The sequence below is a fragment of the Ammospiza caudacuta genome, chromosome 27 (assembly GCF_027887145.1).
Source record: "Ammospiza caudacuta isolate bAmmCau1 chromosome 27, bAmmCau1.pri, whole genome shotgun sequence".
Taxonomy (NCBI): Eukaryota; Metazoa; Chordata; class Aves; order Passeriformes; family Passerellidae; genus Ammospiza; species Ammospiza caudacuta.
In genome coordinates, this window is record NC_080619.1 from 5,515,729 (window position 1) to 5,531,058 (window position 15,330).

The 15,330-nt window shown below is 51.2% G+C and overlaps 1 protein-coding gene across 2 annotated transcripts in view; it reads right to left on the minus strand.

The window, feature by feature from the left end:
* Nucleotides 1-368: 368 nt before the first annotated feature.
* CDK12 (cyclin dependent kinase 12) overlaps nt 369-15,330 on the minus strand; it is a 30,456-nt gene continuing 15,494 nt past the window's right edge. The window contains exons 5-14 of one of the 2 annotated variants that reach the window (XM_058820775.1): nt 14,690-14,860; nt 13,792-13,981; nt 13,376-13,432; nt 12,784-12,885; nt 10,130-10,207; nt 8,407-8,523; nt 7,669-7,800; nt 5,926-6,140; nt 3,230-3,673; nt 369-1,058 (exon numbers count right to left, since the gene is read on the minus strand). In XM_058820775.1, the coding sequence (XP_058676758.1) occupies nt 382-1,058; nt 3,230-3,673; nt 5,926-6,140; nt 7,669-7,800; nt 8,407-8,523; nt 10,130-10,207; nt 12,784-12,885; nt 13,376-13,432; nt 13,792-13,981; nt 14,690-14,860 (2,183 nt within the window). In that variant the 3' untranslated portion in view covers nt 369-381. Of the gene's footprint in view, nt 1,059-2,313; nt 2,512-3,229; nt 3,674-5,925; nt 6,141-7,668; nt 7,801-8,406; nt 8,524-10,129; nt 10,208-12,783; nt 12,886-13,375; nt 13,433-13,791; nt 13,982-14,689; nt 14,861-15,330 lie in introns of those variants that run through there. The other variant, XM_058820776.1, reaches the window with a different exon arrangement.

The following is a 15,330-nucleotide window of genomic DNA, read 5'->3' on the forward strand; positions in this document are numbered from 1 at the left end:
AAAATAAAACCGCTTTGGGGAGCAGCCTCTCCCCAGCCCTCCCTGACCCACTGGCAAACTCCAGTGCCCAGCTTGGGGTAACAGCATTTTTTAAATTCCTTCTTCCTTCCATTCCTACTTTTCCATCAATCCCCCCCTTCTCCTGGCTCAGTTTGCTGCAGGGTTGGGATTATTTTTGTCACTAACCAAGCAGGGGAGGCCAGTGGGGACCCTCTGGCATCTCCTGAGCGAGGGAGGGACGCAGCAGCTGAAATGCGGACGAGACCTTGCTCTGGCCAAAAAAAAAAAAAAAAAAAATTAAAAAATTAAAAATAAAAAACAAAAAAAAATCAAGTCCTGTGGCTAAAGGAGAGGAGAGGCAAGGGGGGGATCCCAGGAATGTCAGTAGGGAACCCCCCGGCCCCGGCCTCCCCGTGGAGGCACTCGGCCAGGCCCTCGGAATGCCTTCCCGTAGGAAGACGGCGGCGCCTGGGTTGGGGCACCCCAGCTGTGCCCCGTTCCTGCCCCGCTGGCAGCGCCCGTGCCCGGCCCCAGCTCGCCGTAACTCTGCATTTTGGCCTCTGGATGTAGCAGCGCGGTGCTGTCGCTCCCCTCGGCTTTGCCGAAGGCGTGGATGCCGCTGACGGGCGCTCTGGCGAAGCGCAGGTCCTGGTCCCCGGGGAACTGCAGCGAGCCCGTGCCCTGGTAGCCGCTGCTCTCCCCGAGGTGGCTCACGGAGCCCAAGAAGGTCCTGCTCTTCCCCAGGGCTTGGGCAGGAGAAGGTTCTAGCAGAGTCTGGCCCGCGTTACTGAGCTCCTCGGCACCGAATCCCCCCTCGGAGCTGTCGGTGCTGTAAGTCCTGCCGGGCTGCGAGCGGCCGTAGTGCGGCGGCTCCTGCGGGGCGAGGCCGAGCGGCTCCGGGTCGGGCTGCGACAGGAGCTGGAGCAGCGCAGCCGTCACGGCCGGGTTCAACTCCTGGGCTGCTCCGGACAGATCCCCTTCGGCCACGGGAGGAGGCGGCGGCGGTCCGGGGGGCTCGGGGGGTCTCTTCTCTGCTGGGACAATGGCAGGAGGACACGCTGTGGAAGGGTGACTTCTTTTAAACACCGTTTCAAACAGACACAAAGACATTTTTCTAAGCAAATCAAAACCGAGCCCTGCCGTAGGCCGCCCGCTCGGGGATGCTCTGGGAAGAGGCGGAGGGAAGAGTTTGAACTGGCTGCCTGGGAGATCAACGTTCATTAACAATGTTCATTAACGCTTTCGCCCCGGCCCCCGCGCACCCAACAGCTGTCCTAACACCTGGGCAGCCGTGCAGGGAATTCCCTGCCGGATCAAAGGCTGATTCCGAGCAGGAGGCACATGTGGAGCCACACGCCAGCCCCGCGCTCCCCCCGGGCAGCGGCTCCGGCGCCAGGGGCAGCGAGGCCGGGATGTGCAGCCTGGCACAAACACAAACCCGAGCCCAGCACACGGCTGGCAGCTCCTGAGTGCCCCCTCGGCACCCGATCCTGACCCTCCCACGCACCCACGCCAGCCCTGCTGCCAACAGAGTCCAAAACAAGTTCATCCCCCAAATATTTCATGAGCACGAGAAAAGCCTTCTGCTTCCTCCCCCCTGCTCCTTCGCCCCTGATTTCCTCCCAAATCAGGGTTTGTTTCCCTCCTGCAAGAAGAAAGCTCCGTCACCCCCAGCCCACCCTGCTCTGTGAGGCCGAGGAAGCACAAAGGAGGTGGGAGATGGAGCAGAGCCCTCCCCTGAGGCAGTGCCACCACGGCTGCAGGTGACACCAGGGCAGGTGACACCAGGGCAGGGAGGGGACACGATCTGCTCCACTCCCTGCCTCCTTCTGGAGCAACACACCTGAGCTGCCTCCTCTCCCTCGCCCACGGGGGAAGGAATTACTGGCGATGGCAGAGCCCACGGACACCTTTGTTGGAATCACATCCTCAAATCATTGGCAAAACTGGTTATTAAAAAGGTCAAACTTTATTGTGAAAACCAGTAGTCTTCCAGGACCACCCCTCCACCCGTATCCGTCAGTCCACTTTGAAAACTAGATTGTATTGAAATCCAGAAAAATAAAACAACAACTGGGGAAAAAAAAAACAAAACGAAACAAAACAAAAAAATAAACAAACCCCAAAAACAATCTTCAGGTAAAATTTGTAAAGCCAAGCTGATCTGGGGGACAGCAAATCATTCCAAAGAATTATCAACAGAGAACAACGGCATCGAATTCCATCTGCTCTACAGTAACCTAGTTATCTTCCAGGACTAGGGCAACAACAACAACAACAACAAAAAAAAAAAAAAAAAAAAAAAAAAAAAAAAGGAGGAGAAAAAAAAAAAGAAAAATAAAAAAGCACGATCACAACTGGCTCGTGGTGGGCGGGTGTTGAAGGCACGAGAACACAGCACGTTCAGCTACATTGCAGGAGGTGGGATCGGGCCAAAACAGGCTCCCCGGAGAGTCTGAGACAAACTCAGGAGGCGCTTCTACAATTTGGTGAGGTCGTCACAGGCTGTTGCTAATAAATTCAAAAAATCAACAGAAACAAAAAAAAAAAAAGACATGGAGACATTTACACTCACCTTTGGAAAGGAAATCCGAGAGCTCACTGACACAAGCAGGGGGTTTTAAACTCGTTTGGTTCAGTTTCAGGGCTCAAAAATCAGCTCCAGGTAGAACCAGGCACTTGTGGATGCTCAGGTTTTACCCACACAGCTGCCACTATCCCTCCCTTCAGCACTCACCACTATTTCAGCTCTTTAAAATCATCTCTGCAGGTTTATTTATTTAAGAGGGCAAGGAGGGGATGGTGAAAAAGAGCTGGGAAAAATGCAGAGGTGCAGCAGCATCCTGTGCAAAAAACCTCCCTGGACGTGCAAACTGATTGCTAGGGGCGTTTGAGGAACAACTGACCCTCCAAACTTCCCTTGCACTTTTGGGCAAACCCCAAAACCTCCAATTCACCTGCACTGGCCCACTCCCAGTGGAGTACTCATGGATTTTGGGGTAATATTTGCCTGTTTGGGCTGTTTAGAGCTGTTCAACCTCCTGAGCTGTCCAGCACTTACCGCAGGGAGGAGAGTCAGGGTCTTTCCTCCTGATGTCCAACCACATCCTACCCCCTTCCCTCCTCCCATCCACACCCCTGCTGCCTCTCTCCCATCGCTCCAAGCCCTCATTCCTGGCTGCAGCACTCTCTGGGATGCTCCCACCAGGTGTGTTGCTTCTCATATTACCTGTGCTCTCCTCGGCGTGCCTCGTCGGGCTTTTCCTGGAGCCCCGCTGCTGCTCGCTGCTCTTCTCCCCGTTGCTCTCCTCCAGGGTTATCCCAGGCTCCTGGCTCTTCATCAGCTGACTCAGCAGAACTGCCAGCACGTTCTGCATGTCTCCCTGAGCGCTGGCTGCCTCCGGAGTCTGCTGCTCCTCCTGCACCTCTGCGGGCGGCTCCTCCGCCGCCTCCTCCGCTGCCGCCGCTGGGGGCTCGTGGTGCTGCGCCGTGGCCTCGGTCAGGGCCGTGATGGACTGGTTGAGAGCCTCCAGCTGCTGCTGCATCTCGGGGTTGGAGTGCACGTTGAGCAGCTGGGCCATCTGGGGCACGCTCAGGTCGGTCTGGCTCTGCAGCAGGTTCAGCAGCACGGCCAGCTCGCTCTGGTTCAGCTGCTGGGTGATGTCGCCCAGGCCTGCGGGACACACGGGGAGGGAGCGGTGGGGAGGTGAGGGGTGGGATTTTGGTATTGCACAAAGGTGATGAACAGCCCTTCCCCATAGCCAGGAATCGCCCTTCCCATATCCCAGAGCCAGGAACAGCCCTTCCCATATCCCAGAGCCAGGAACCGCCCTTCCCAATATCCCCTAGCCAGGAACAGCTCTTACCCACATCCCATTGTCAGGAACAGCCCTTACCCAATCCCATTGTCAGGAACAGCCCTTACCCACACCCCACAGCCAGGAAGAGCCCTTCCTCACATCCCAGGGCCATAATCCACATCCCACAGCCATGAAAAGCCTCTCCCCACGTCCCAGAGCCATGAACAGCCCTTACCCACACCCCACAGCCATGATCCACATCGCACAGCAATGAACAGCCCTTACCCACAGCCAGGAAGAGCCCTTCCTCACATCCCAGGGCCATAATCCACATCCCACAGCAATGAACAGCCTTTCCCCACATCCCAGAGCCTTGATATACATCCCTCAGCAATCAACACCCCTTCTGCATGTCCCACAGCAAGGAACATCCCTTTTCCACGTCCTACAGCACTGACCACCCCTTTTCCATGTCCCATAGCAAGGGACATGCCCTCTCCACACCCCACAGCACCGAACATGCCGCAGCACCCAATGCCTCTTTTCTACATCCCATAGTCCCGAACTTTCCTTCTCTCCACATCCCCCAGCACTGCAGACCCCTTCTCCACACCCCACAGCCCCTGACCAGCCCCTGTTTGTGTCCCCAGGCTGGGGGGGGGGGAAGGCAGGGATGCTCCATGAGGAGGATTTTGGGATGCGGTGCCAGCCCCAGCTCCAGTGGCACGGCAGCAGCACCCCGTGGCACTGCACACACACTGCACCCACAGAGCTGCTGCTGCACGGCCCCCAGCCCTGCCCAGAACCTCAGCACACCTGGCTGCTGCTCAAAGCACCTCAGCCAGGCCTAACTGCCCCATTCCTGGCTTTGGGAAGTGAGGTATCCCAAGGATACCAGGCTATGGCAGGGGGGTGAGGATGGCAATGGAAGTCCAGACCCCACAGCAGGGCAATCACAGCCTGGCCCCTCCTGAGACCCCCACAGACCCAAATCACTCCCTCCCGCACTGGGAAGGCTTCCCAGGATGCAGCTGAGCTGCTCTTTGGGATGCAGGAAGGGCGTGTGCCCTGACACAGCACAAGGAATTAGGTCAAGCAGAAGGCAATGCCTTGCTGGGAGCTGGCCTGGGATCACAGGACTCTGTCCTGACCTGCAAGGATCCAGGTTATCCTAAAATACATCCTGGGAGTGGCATCACCTCCCTTCACAGCCCAATGACAAGTGACAAGGGTGTCCCTTCACGCTGACAGTGATGCTGGAACTTTCTGGGAATAAGGGTGGCAAGGCTTTGGTTTCAGCAGCTTAAAATGGAGCTTCTCTTGCTGGTAGGCAATGGAGAAGGGGACATTCTTCTCCCAGCTGTTTGTTAATCCAAGCACCACCTTTTGTCCATCTGCCATGTTTCACTGAACACATGGATTGTGCATTCCCTGGAGCAAGAACTGTCTTCCTCGTTACTTGTCAGCACAGCATTGGGCACAAAGGAAGCCTTAGCCCATATCTGGGTTTTTTCTAAGGCTTCTACAGAACAATCAGGGCAGCTTTGTGTAAATCCACATTCCTCCCCTCCAACTATTTGCTGGGCACAGGGGGTTTGGTCACTGTTTGGAACAGTGCACAAGTCCAGGTCCTGCCAGTCTAGGTGACCTTTTCTGCAGCAAAGTGCAATAATTTTCATTTTTGCCCATGGGCCTGACACTTCCCACCCCTAATCTTCACATAATTTATCAACAAGATCAAACTTCAGCTCATTGCACACCCTGGACATGGCTCCACCTTCCAGCCTATGATTCCTATGATTTGTTTCTCCACTGGCTGAAGTGACTCAATGACTCCTTTCATCATGCAGCCTCTTTTAGAACTAATAACACAGCTCAGAACAAATTCACAGTCAGCTCATCAGTGACTTCTGAGGACCAGACAGAACCTTCTGCCTCTTCACAGCAGAGAGAGGAGAAAAAAAAAAAAAAACTAAAAGAAATGAGGACAGGAAGAGCCTGGAATGCCCTTTCTGCAGAGAGTTAGAGGTGAAAGAACCAAACTGGCTAAAAAACAAACCCAAACCTCCCACACCCATGGAAGGAACACACCAGGAGCCTTTCCCACACCCAGGTGGGCACTGACCTACTGCATCTGCAGCACCAGGCTCTGCTTTGAGCTGGGCAGGCTGGGGGGGCACAGGACTGCTGTTGTTTTTCACAGTGTCTGTGCTTGGAACAGAGGTAGTTTCTTTCCGAGAAACTTTTGATACCGGAGGCTCCTCCACGGCCATCCCGCTCTGCCGCTGCCGCCGCCGCTTCTTGCTCCACAGCTCGTGGCAATCCTGCCAGTGGGGGAGGCTGCAAGAGAGGGGGAAACATGGCAGGGAAAACAAGGCAATCCTCAGAACCTACAGAAGCCCCCAGCACAGATGGTGTTGCCCCTGGATCGCTGGAAGTAGCCAAGGGTAGCTTGGATGGGGTTTGGAGCCACCCTGGCATGGTGGGAGCTGTCCCTGCCCAAGGCCCCTTCCCACCTAAACCATTGCAGGATGGAATTTTGTAGATCCATGTAATGCTGTTCCATTTTTAGTGATGGAAAAATGTCCAGAAGCCAGCAGGGAAACCAAGGGAATCCTCAAAACCCACAGGAAGCCCTTAGTGCAGATGGTGTTGCCCCTATGGCTGCCCCTGGATGCCTGGAAGTGGCCAAGGGCAGCTTGGATGGGGTTTGGAGCCACCCTGGCATGGTGGGAGGTGTCCCTTCCCACCCAAACCATTGCAGGATGGAATTTTGTAGATGCATGTAATGTTGTTCCACTTTTACAGATGAAGAAATGGACTCAGGAAGGGATTTTAGGAAGAAATTCCTCCCTGTGAAGGTGCTGAAGGGCTGGAATGGATTTCCCAGAGAAGCCAGCAGGGAAACCAAGGGAATCCTCAAAACCCACAGGAAGCCCTTAGTGCAGATGGTGTTGCTCCTGGATCCCTGAAAGTGGCCAAGGGCAGCTTGGATGGGGTTTGGAGCCACGCTGGCATGGTGGGAGATGTCCCTGCCCATGGCAGGGATGGCACTGGGTGGGATTTAAGGTCCCTTCCAACCAAACCACTGCAGGATGTAATTTTGTAGATCCATGTAATGTTGTTCTGCTTTTACAGATGGAGAAATGGATTGATGAAGGGATTTTGGGAAGAAATTCCTCCCTGGGATAGTGAAAGATGTCCCTGCCCATGGCAGGGGTGGCACTGGATGAGTTTTAAGGTCCCTTCCAACCAAACCATCCTGGGATTCCAGGATCCCTGACTGCAGCCAGACCTCCACAGGAAGGGGCAGGTCCTAGAGCCAGCAAAGGCAGCGTAAAAATAATTTAATTTGCACATCTCTGAATGTGCTGGGATCTCACAAACCCAGTGGTTGCACCAAGCTCTGGCAGGGTCAGGAAAGGCCCTTCCTTGAGAAGCACAGAAGGAAAGAGGGATCTCCAGAGCTGTGGCTGCATTTTCACACAAACCACTCACAGTTTTATCATCTGCTTCATTGGAATGGGAGAAAATTGAGTGATGCTGCTCAACCCTGGCAGTCAATTAACACACAGCCTTAATTAGGCCTGAGCAGCTCTCCATGGCAGAGACAGGGCTGTGCTACATCTCCTCCTGCACATCTTCCAGCACAGCTTTAGAGCATCTTACAAACATTAAACTGGGCTTTATAAACCCAGCCTGTCATCAGGCAGAAAATCAACAGCACAGGAAAAGCCATTTGCTCAACCACACGACCAAATACAAGGGCAGAGTTGAGAGAATAACCCAGAAATCATAATTTTGACTGAAAAGAACACCGTGTCTCCATCCCAAAGCTCATGGTGGGAGGGTAGGAACTGGCACTTACTCTGGAGGTGCCATTTTGCTGAGGTCAACGTCCTTCAGGAAGTCACTGTGCAGGGCCTGCTCTGCTGTGCAGCGTTTGCCAGGGTCCAGCGTCAGCATGTGGTCCAGCAGGTCCAGGGCAGAGGAGGGAATGCTGTGGGGAGATGGGAAACATGGATGAGATAATGGAAAATGTGTGGAAAAGCTCAGTGGAAGGAGGACACCTCAGGCCTGAGGGGAATCCACAGAGCCAGAGCAGCTCAAAGGCAGCAGCAGGGCAGGCATCAGGTGTGGGGAGGGGCTGGAGCTGTGCCTGAAGGTTCAGGCTGGGTTTGGGGAAAGGTTTTTGCCCCCAGAGGGTGCTCAGGGAATGGGGGTGGCCCTGAGGCTGCCAGAGCTCCAGGAGGGCTTGGACAGGGTGAGATTTTTGGGGTGTCTGTGCAAGGCCAGGAGCTGCACTGGATGATCCCTTTGGGTCCCCTCATAAATGGCTAAACACAGAGTGGAAATATCATGGAATATATGATAGAAAATATCATATTTCATATGATATGAAACATCATATATTTCCACTCTGTATTTTGCCATTTATGAGAAGCACCTCTGCCACAACTCCCACAGGATTATCCCACAGCCAGACCCTAGAGAACATCCCCCTGAAGCTGCCACAGTGCCAGCAGAGCTGTCCCCAGCCCCAGGGAAGCTCTCTGGAGGAGGATGAGGTGCTGGGACAGGGCACAGGGAGCCCAGGCCGACTCACAAGGAGAACTCCTCGCGCAGGCGCCGCCGGTATTGCTTCTTGGGCTTCATAGTGTTGAAGTAGGGCAGCTTGATCACATCTGGCCACACAGCTGGGCAGGGGCTCCCACAGAGCCGGCTGGGGAGCAGGGAAGCACAGTCAGCCAGGTGGGACTCACAGAATAACACAATTCACTGAGCCACAGGGTTGGAAGAGACTGCCAAGCATTGAGTCCAACCCAGCTCCAATACCTCAACTCAACCTTGGCACTCAGTGCCACATTCAGGCTTTTTTAAACACGTCCAGAGATGGTGATTCCACCATCTTCCCAGTCCCAAAATTCCCAGAATTCACAGAATGACCAGGTTGGAAAAGACCTTCAAGATCATTGAGTCCAACCCAGCTCCAACATCTCAACTCAACCCTGGCACTCAGTGCCACATCCAGCCTTGTTTAAACACATCTAGGGATGGTTACTCCAATCCCAAAATTCACAGAATTCACAGAATGACCAGGTTGGAAGAGACCTCCAAGATCATTGAGTCCAACCCAGATCCAAGCCCTCAACTCAACCTTGACACCCAGTGCCAATCCAGGCTTTGTTAAACACCCCGAGGGATGGTGACTCCACCATCTCCCCAGTCCCAAAATTCCCAGAATTCCCAAAATTCCCAGAATGACCAAGTTAGAAGAGACCTCCAAGATCATCGAGTCCAACCCAGATCCAAGCCCTCAACTCAACCCTGGCACCCAGTGCCAATCCAGGCTTTGTTAAACACCCCCAGGGATGGCGACTCCACCACCTCCATTCCAGAACTTTATCACCTTTCTGTAAATCACTCTTCCCTGATATCCAACCCAAATTTCCCTTGGTGCAGCTCGAGGCTGTGTGCTCTGGCTGTGTCAGTGCCTGCAGACAGAGCCCAGCCCCAGCTGAGCACGGGCACCCTTCAGGAGCTGGGCAGGGTGATGGGGGCACCCCGAGTCCCCTTTCTCCAGGCTGAGCACCCCCAGCTCCCTCAGGGCTTCCTCACAGGGTTTGTGCTCCAGACCTCTCACCAGCCTCGTTGCTTCATCTGGACACTCTCCAGCCCCTCCTAAATGGGGGGGTCAGAACTGGACACAGCACTGGAAGAACCCAGAGCTGGGCACAGCTCAGATGAGGTGTTGAAAAAGGAGGTGTCATGAAGAGGAAAATGTTGAGCTTGAGTTTATAAATCATTCAAAACACTGACAATTTATTTTTCTTACTAAAAATTTTAAAACCTTAATGTTTCTTACTTTAAACCTCCCAAACTCACTAAATTTTAGTATTTTTACAATGGTGAGGCTGTGGAAGAGGTTGTCTAGAGAAGCTGTGGACTTGATACCCCTGGAGGTGTCCAAGGCCAGGCTGGACAGGGCTTGGAGCACCCTGGGACAGGGGAAGGTGTCCCTGCCATGGCAGGGGTGGCACTGGGTGGGACTGAAGGTCCCTTCCACCCCAAACCATTTCAAGATTACAACTTCCAGTGTGAGAATTAATTCAGTTTGGTCATTTTTGCACTCAGCAAACAGCACGGTTTACTAAGGTTACATAAATCAGCAATCACACACCTGATGTAGGTGTGGACACCTGATTATTCCCATTTTTTATTCCTGGCCTTGTTTTCCAGGCAGGTTAGAGAACAAGAGCTCCTCTAACTCACTGCCTGTGTGCACGAGCAGCACCTCCCCTCCCAGACATGAGTGTGCAAAGCTTTACCTGATTAATTCAAGCTGAGCCAGTTCCAGATTGGCTTGAAATATAGGCTTCTTTGTAAACAGTTCCCCGAGGATACAGCTGGAAGGAGGAAAAGCAAGAGGTCACGACAGCAAACCCTGGGGACGAGCGGCTGAACACGGCAGCGCTTGTGCCTTGCCTGAGGAGAGGGATTTGCATCAGGGCTTGTAGTGACAAAGTGACCTGTGTGTACAGAGTCCCCAGCTCTGGGCTCCTGGGAATCACCTCCTGCAAGTGGCTGCTCCTGCAGGAAGCCCCTGACACATTAACTCTTTGCAGGAAAGGAGGAGGTGTCAGTGTGACAAGAGAAAAGAGCCCGGAGCTCTCATCTCCTCCAGGTTCAGCTTTTGTTTTGGTTTTCAACTTCCCTCTGCTGGTCCAAGCAAAGGAGATGGATTTGTGCACACAGAGCTCCTGTATAGCTGGAAGGGAACACAGAGGACAGAGGGAGCACCTCTGACTCCTGCAGCCCTCAGCATCTCTCCTTCAGTCAGGATTCAGCGCCAGAAGAAGCTGGGGGGATGCTGAAGTGGGACCTGAGCAGCAACTGGGCCTCACAGTCAGCAATTATAATTAATTATTAGTTTTCTCTTGTAGTGACAAAGTGACCTGTGTGTACAGAGTCCCCAGCTCTGGGCTCCTGGGAATCACCTCCTGCAAGTGGCTGCTCCTGCAGGAAGCCCCTGACACGTTAACTCTTTGCAGGAAAGGAGGAGGTGTCAGTGTGACAAGAGAAAAGAGCTCAGAGCTCTCATCTCCTCCAGGTTCAGCTTTTGTTTTGGTTTTCAACTTCCCTCTGCTGGTCCAAGCTATCAGGGCAAGCAGAGGAGATGGATTTGTGCATACAGAGGACAGAGGGAGCACCTCTGACTCCTGCAGCCCTCAGCATCTCTCCTTCAGTCAGGATTCAGTGCCAGAAGAAGCTGGGGGGATGCTGAAATGGGACCTGAGCAGCAACTGGGCCTCACAGTCAGCAATTATAATTAATTATTTGTTTTCCCAAGATGTCTTTGTGTTATAAACCATGCTGAAGTTTAGCTGGAACATCCCAGTGGGAAGTGCACACTGTGGGGAATCCAGCCTTGGTTCTGCTGGTGAATTCTCCAGTCTTTGCTACTGAATCATTTGGAAAAATGTTCCATCTTTGTGGCTGAACTGCCCAGAGTCCTGCTCCCCAGGCTTTCTGAAACTTCCTGAAACCTGAAATATCTACTTAAAACATTTTACCTGAAAAAAAAAAATTAGTGGCAAACTGCAATTTAAAGAGTTTAGAGAAAAATTCTCTAAAAAAACACAATGAAGGAGTGAGCAGCACAAATGTGTCACCCATCTTGATCTCTAGGGTATATCAATATCATTTTAAATAGGGTTAAGAACAGAATTTTCACTTTCTCATTTCAAACCCAATGAGGAAAACCTCATTCCAGGAGTTTTTCCTAAGTGGTTTTAATGAAGGGACACAACCCTTTCTGTGAAATATTCCTGTCTCCTCCTAACACCCTGCAAGGATGGGACAGATCCAGCTGTGGGAACTGGCACAAATCAAGGAGGAGCTGCCATGGCTTTTAAACAGTGAAAATTCAGTTTTTTACCCTTCTCATTTCAAACTCAAGGAAAACATAATTCTAGGAGTTTTTCCTAAGTGGTTTTAATGAGGGGACACAACCCTGTCCCTCACAGCACTGTGAAATATTCCTGTCTCATCTCATGGATGGGGCAGATCCAGCTATGGGAACTGGCACAAATCAATGGGGAGCTGCCATGGCTTTTAAATAGTGAAAATTCAGTTTTTTAGCCTTCTCATTTCAAACCCAATGAGGAAAACCTCATTCTAGGAGTTTTTCCTAAGTGGTTTTAATGAGGGGACACAACCCTGTCCCACAGTACAGCACTGTGAAATATTCCTGTCTCATCTCATGGATGGGACAGATCCAGCTGTGGGAACTGGCACAAATCAAGGAGGAGCTGCCATGGATTTTAAATAGGGTAAAGAACAGAATTTTCACTTTCTCATTTCAAACCCAATGAGGAAAACCTCATTCCAGGAGTTTTTCCTAAGTGGTTTTAATGAGGAGGTACAACCCTGTCCCTCACTGTGAAATATTCCTGTCTCCTCCTAACACCCTGCAAGGATGGGACAGATCCAGCTGTGGGAACTGGCACAAAGCAAGGAGGAGCTGCCATGGCTTTTAAATAGTGAAAATTCAGTTTTTTACCCTTCTCATTTCAAACCCAATGAGGAAAACCTCATTCTAGGAGTTTTTCCTAAGTGGTTTTAATGAGGGGACACAACCCTGTCCCACAGTACAGCACTGTGAAATATTCCTGTCTCATCTCATGGATGGGACAGATCCAGCTGTGGGAACTGGCACAAATCAAGGAGGAGCTGCCATGGATTTTAAACAGTGAAAATTCAGTTTTTTACCCTTCTCATTTCAAACCCAATGAGGAAAACCTCATTCCAGGAGTTTTTCCTAAGTGGCTTTAACAACGACAGCCCGGTACTGTGAAATATTCCTGTCTCCTCCTAACACCCTGCATGGATGGGGCAGATCCAGCTGTGGGAACTGGCCCAAATGAAGGAGCAGCTGCCCTGGGAGTGCTCAGGAGCTGGCAGCAGAGGCAGCAGGACTCACCCACAGCTCCACACATCAATGGCAGGGGTGTAACGCTCCTCCCCGAGCAGCAGTTCTGGGGGTCGGTACCACAACGTGATGACTTTGTTGGTGTAGGGACGGCTGAAAAGCAAAAAAAAACACAAATAAAAACTCATCCCAAGAGCCACAAAAGCCTGAAAACTGCTTGATTTTACTTCCCAGCTGCACTGACACCTGTTGGTGGCAGCAGGGGGGGTTTAAGTGTCTGCACTTCTGAGTTAGAAACAGCTGAGGGATGCCATGGATTTTACAGCAATCGGGACTTGTTGTAGGTACCCAAGACTGAAAATCCCTGACCCTCAGCAGGCTGCCATCACTGAATGGTGACTGAGCTTGGAGCAAAACTCACTCCAGGGTAGGTCAAAGCAAGCAGAGAAGAAGTTTTGGCTCCTTCTGAGCTGTTCTTCTAATGACAAGTTATTAACACCAGCCAGGAGTGTATCTGTCCAACAGCTGGAGCTGGATGCTTCCATCAAAAATGATTTCTCAGGACTTCCAAGTGAGGGATTGTGTGGATAACTGAGAAGGAAGAAGCTCATCCCACCCAGATAAACCCTTTCCCTTTCCTCACCTCTCCTCCGAGCTGTAGAGTCGGGCGAGCCCAAAATCTGCAAGTTTGATCTGCCCACTGAAAGACAAAAAAACCAGTCCCTGGTTTAAATCAAAGTTAAAACACAGAATTATGGAATGCATTGAGCTGTCAGGGACCCATCAGAACACAACTCCTACTTAAATCCCAGTTAAAGGGTGAGGAAACTCCCCAATGCAGCAGAAAAGCCTCACAAAGCCACATGTGCAGGAATTACTGCTGGACACGCCAGGCTTAATTCTCCACTTCAAAGAAATACAAATTAAAAAAAAAACAACAAAAAACAAAAATCCACCAATAATTCAGTGTCATCTTATCACAAACAGGACAATGCCCCAGAGATTTTTTTAGGTGGATATTGAGACTTTTGGTTGTAATTATGGACAAGATCCTTGTACCTGTTGTTCAGTAAGATGTTGGAGCACTTGATGTCTCGATGAAGGAAATTCTTTTTGTGACAGTAATCCAGACCCTCCATTAACTGTTTCATGAAAGACTTGATATGGTCCTCTGAGAAATGTACCAAGCCAGATTCTAGCAGCCCCATTAGGTCATGGTCCATGTACTCAAACACAAGGTAAAAGGCACCTGGGAAAATAAACACAGAAATGAGTGAAAACAAAGGAGAGACACAAAAAAGAGGAGGAATGAAAGGAGATTAAATTATTGAATGAGTCTTTATTGTGTACAATTCTGATGAAGTTGGGTTTTTTTTAACAGTCCTTTGCTGTTTTGGACTTACTGGGTGTCCTGTTCCCTCAAGGGGTAAAAAAGCCCCAGAACAACAAAGCAGCCCCACCAAGCTGAGATCTGAAATTAAACAACACTCCAAACAAATTCCTCTGAAGTTCTGGCCACATTTTCCTTCATCCTTTGGTTATTTTCTTACAAGAGTTTGCTGAAGGATTACCATGCATGGTTTGAACTTGTGTTTGGGTTGTTCCCTTCTCTCTCCTGGAAGAGAAGGTCCCAAACAAGAGCCAGGGGCATGCTAAAACTCTTTTTCCACAGTGACTGAGGACAAAGAACTTTTCATACTACTAGTAAGTTTGTTGCCACTAATCATTGTTAAAAGGCTTTTTTTTAAGGCTGCTCTCCTGTGACTCTGCAGGAATTCAATCAACTCCCTCCAACTGGAACCTGTCCTTTGAGGCGAGGCCAGAGCCAGATCCAACCTCGCTGGACCCGCAGGAGAAACACAAAGAAACAAACCCACCCCAGAGCAGAGTTAACACCACACCACGGAGCTGCATCACATCTGTGGTGAACAGAAACCACCCCAGCAGCCAGCTGTACCTTTGTCCTTCTTGAAATCCAGTGCATCTTGTTTGTCTGTGACGATCTCCTTCATGTTGACCACGCTGCGGTGGATGAGCTGCCGCAGGATTTTGATCTCGCGGATGGCCGTGATGGGGAACCCTTCCTTCTCGTTGTCCAGGCGCACCTTCTTCAGAGCCACCAGCTCACCTGCAGGCCAAGAGGGGCACAGCCTGCTCACCTGCAGCCCCAAGGGAGCTGGGAGCAGCTCCAAGCAGGGAAAATGCCCACCAAGAGACCTCCCTGCTCATTTTAGTTCAATCGCTCCTATAGGAGCTCTCACCTATAACAGAGCTGGGCTTCTCCTACAGAAATGGATTTGTAGAGCCTTATAAATAACCCTAGATACTTTGGAGAAACAGAACTATGAAAGATGCACTGTAGTAGGAGCCACAAAGAGTAATTTTAGATGATTGGCTTTAAGATATTTGCAGTATGGTGTGGAAAAGCTGATAAACCAAGAAACACTTATAATATATTGTAATACACTTCTACTACTAGGTTGCAATGCATTTCTACTAGTGGATTGTAATCCACATCTACTCCTGGATTGTAATCCACATCTACTCCTGGATTGTAATCCACCTCTACTCCTGGACTGTAATCCACCTCTACTCCTG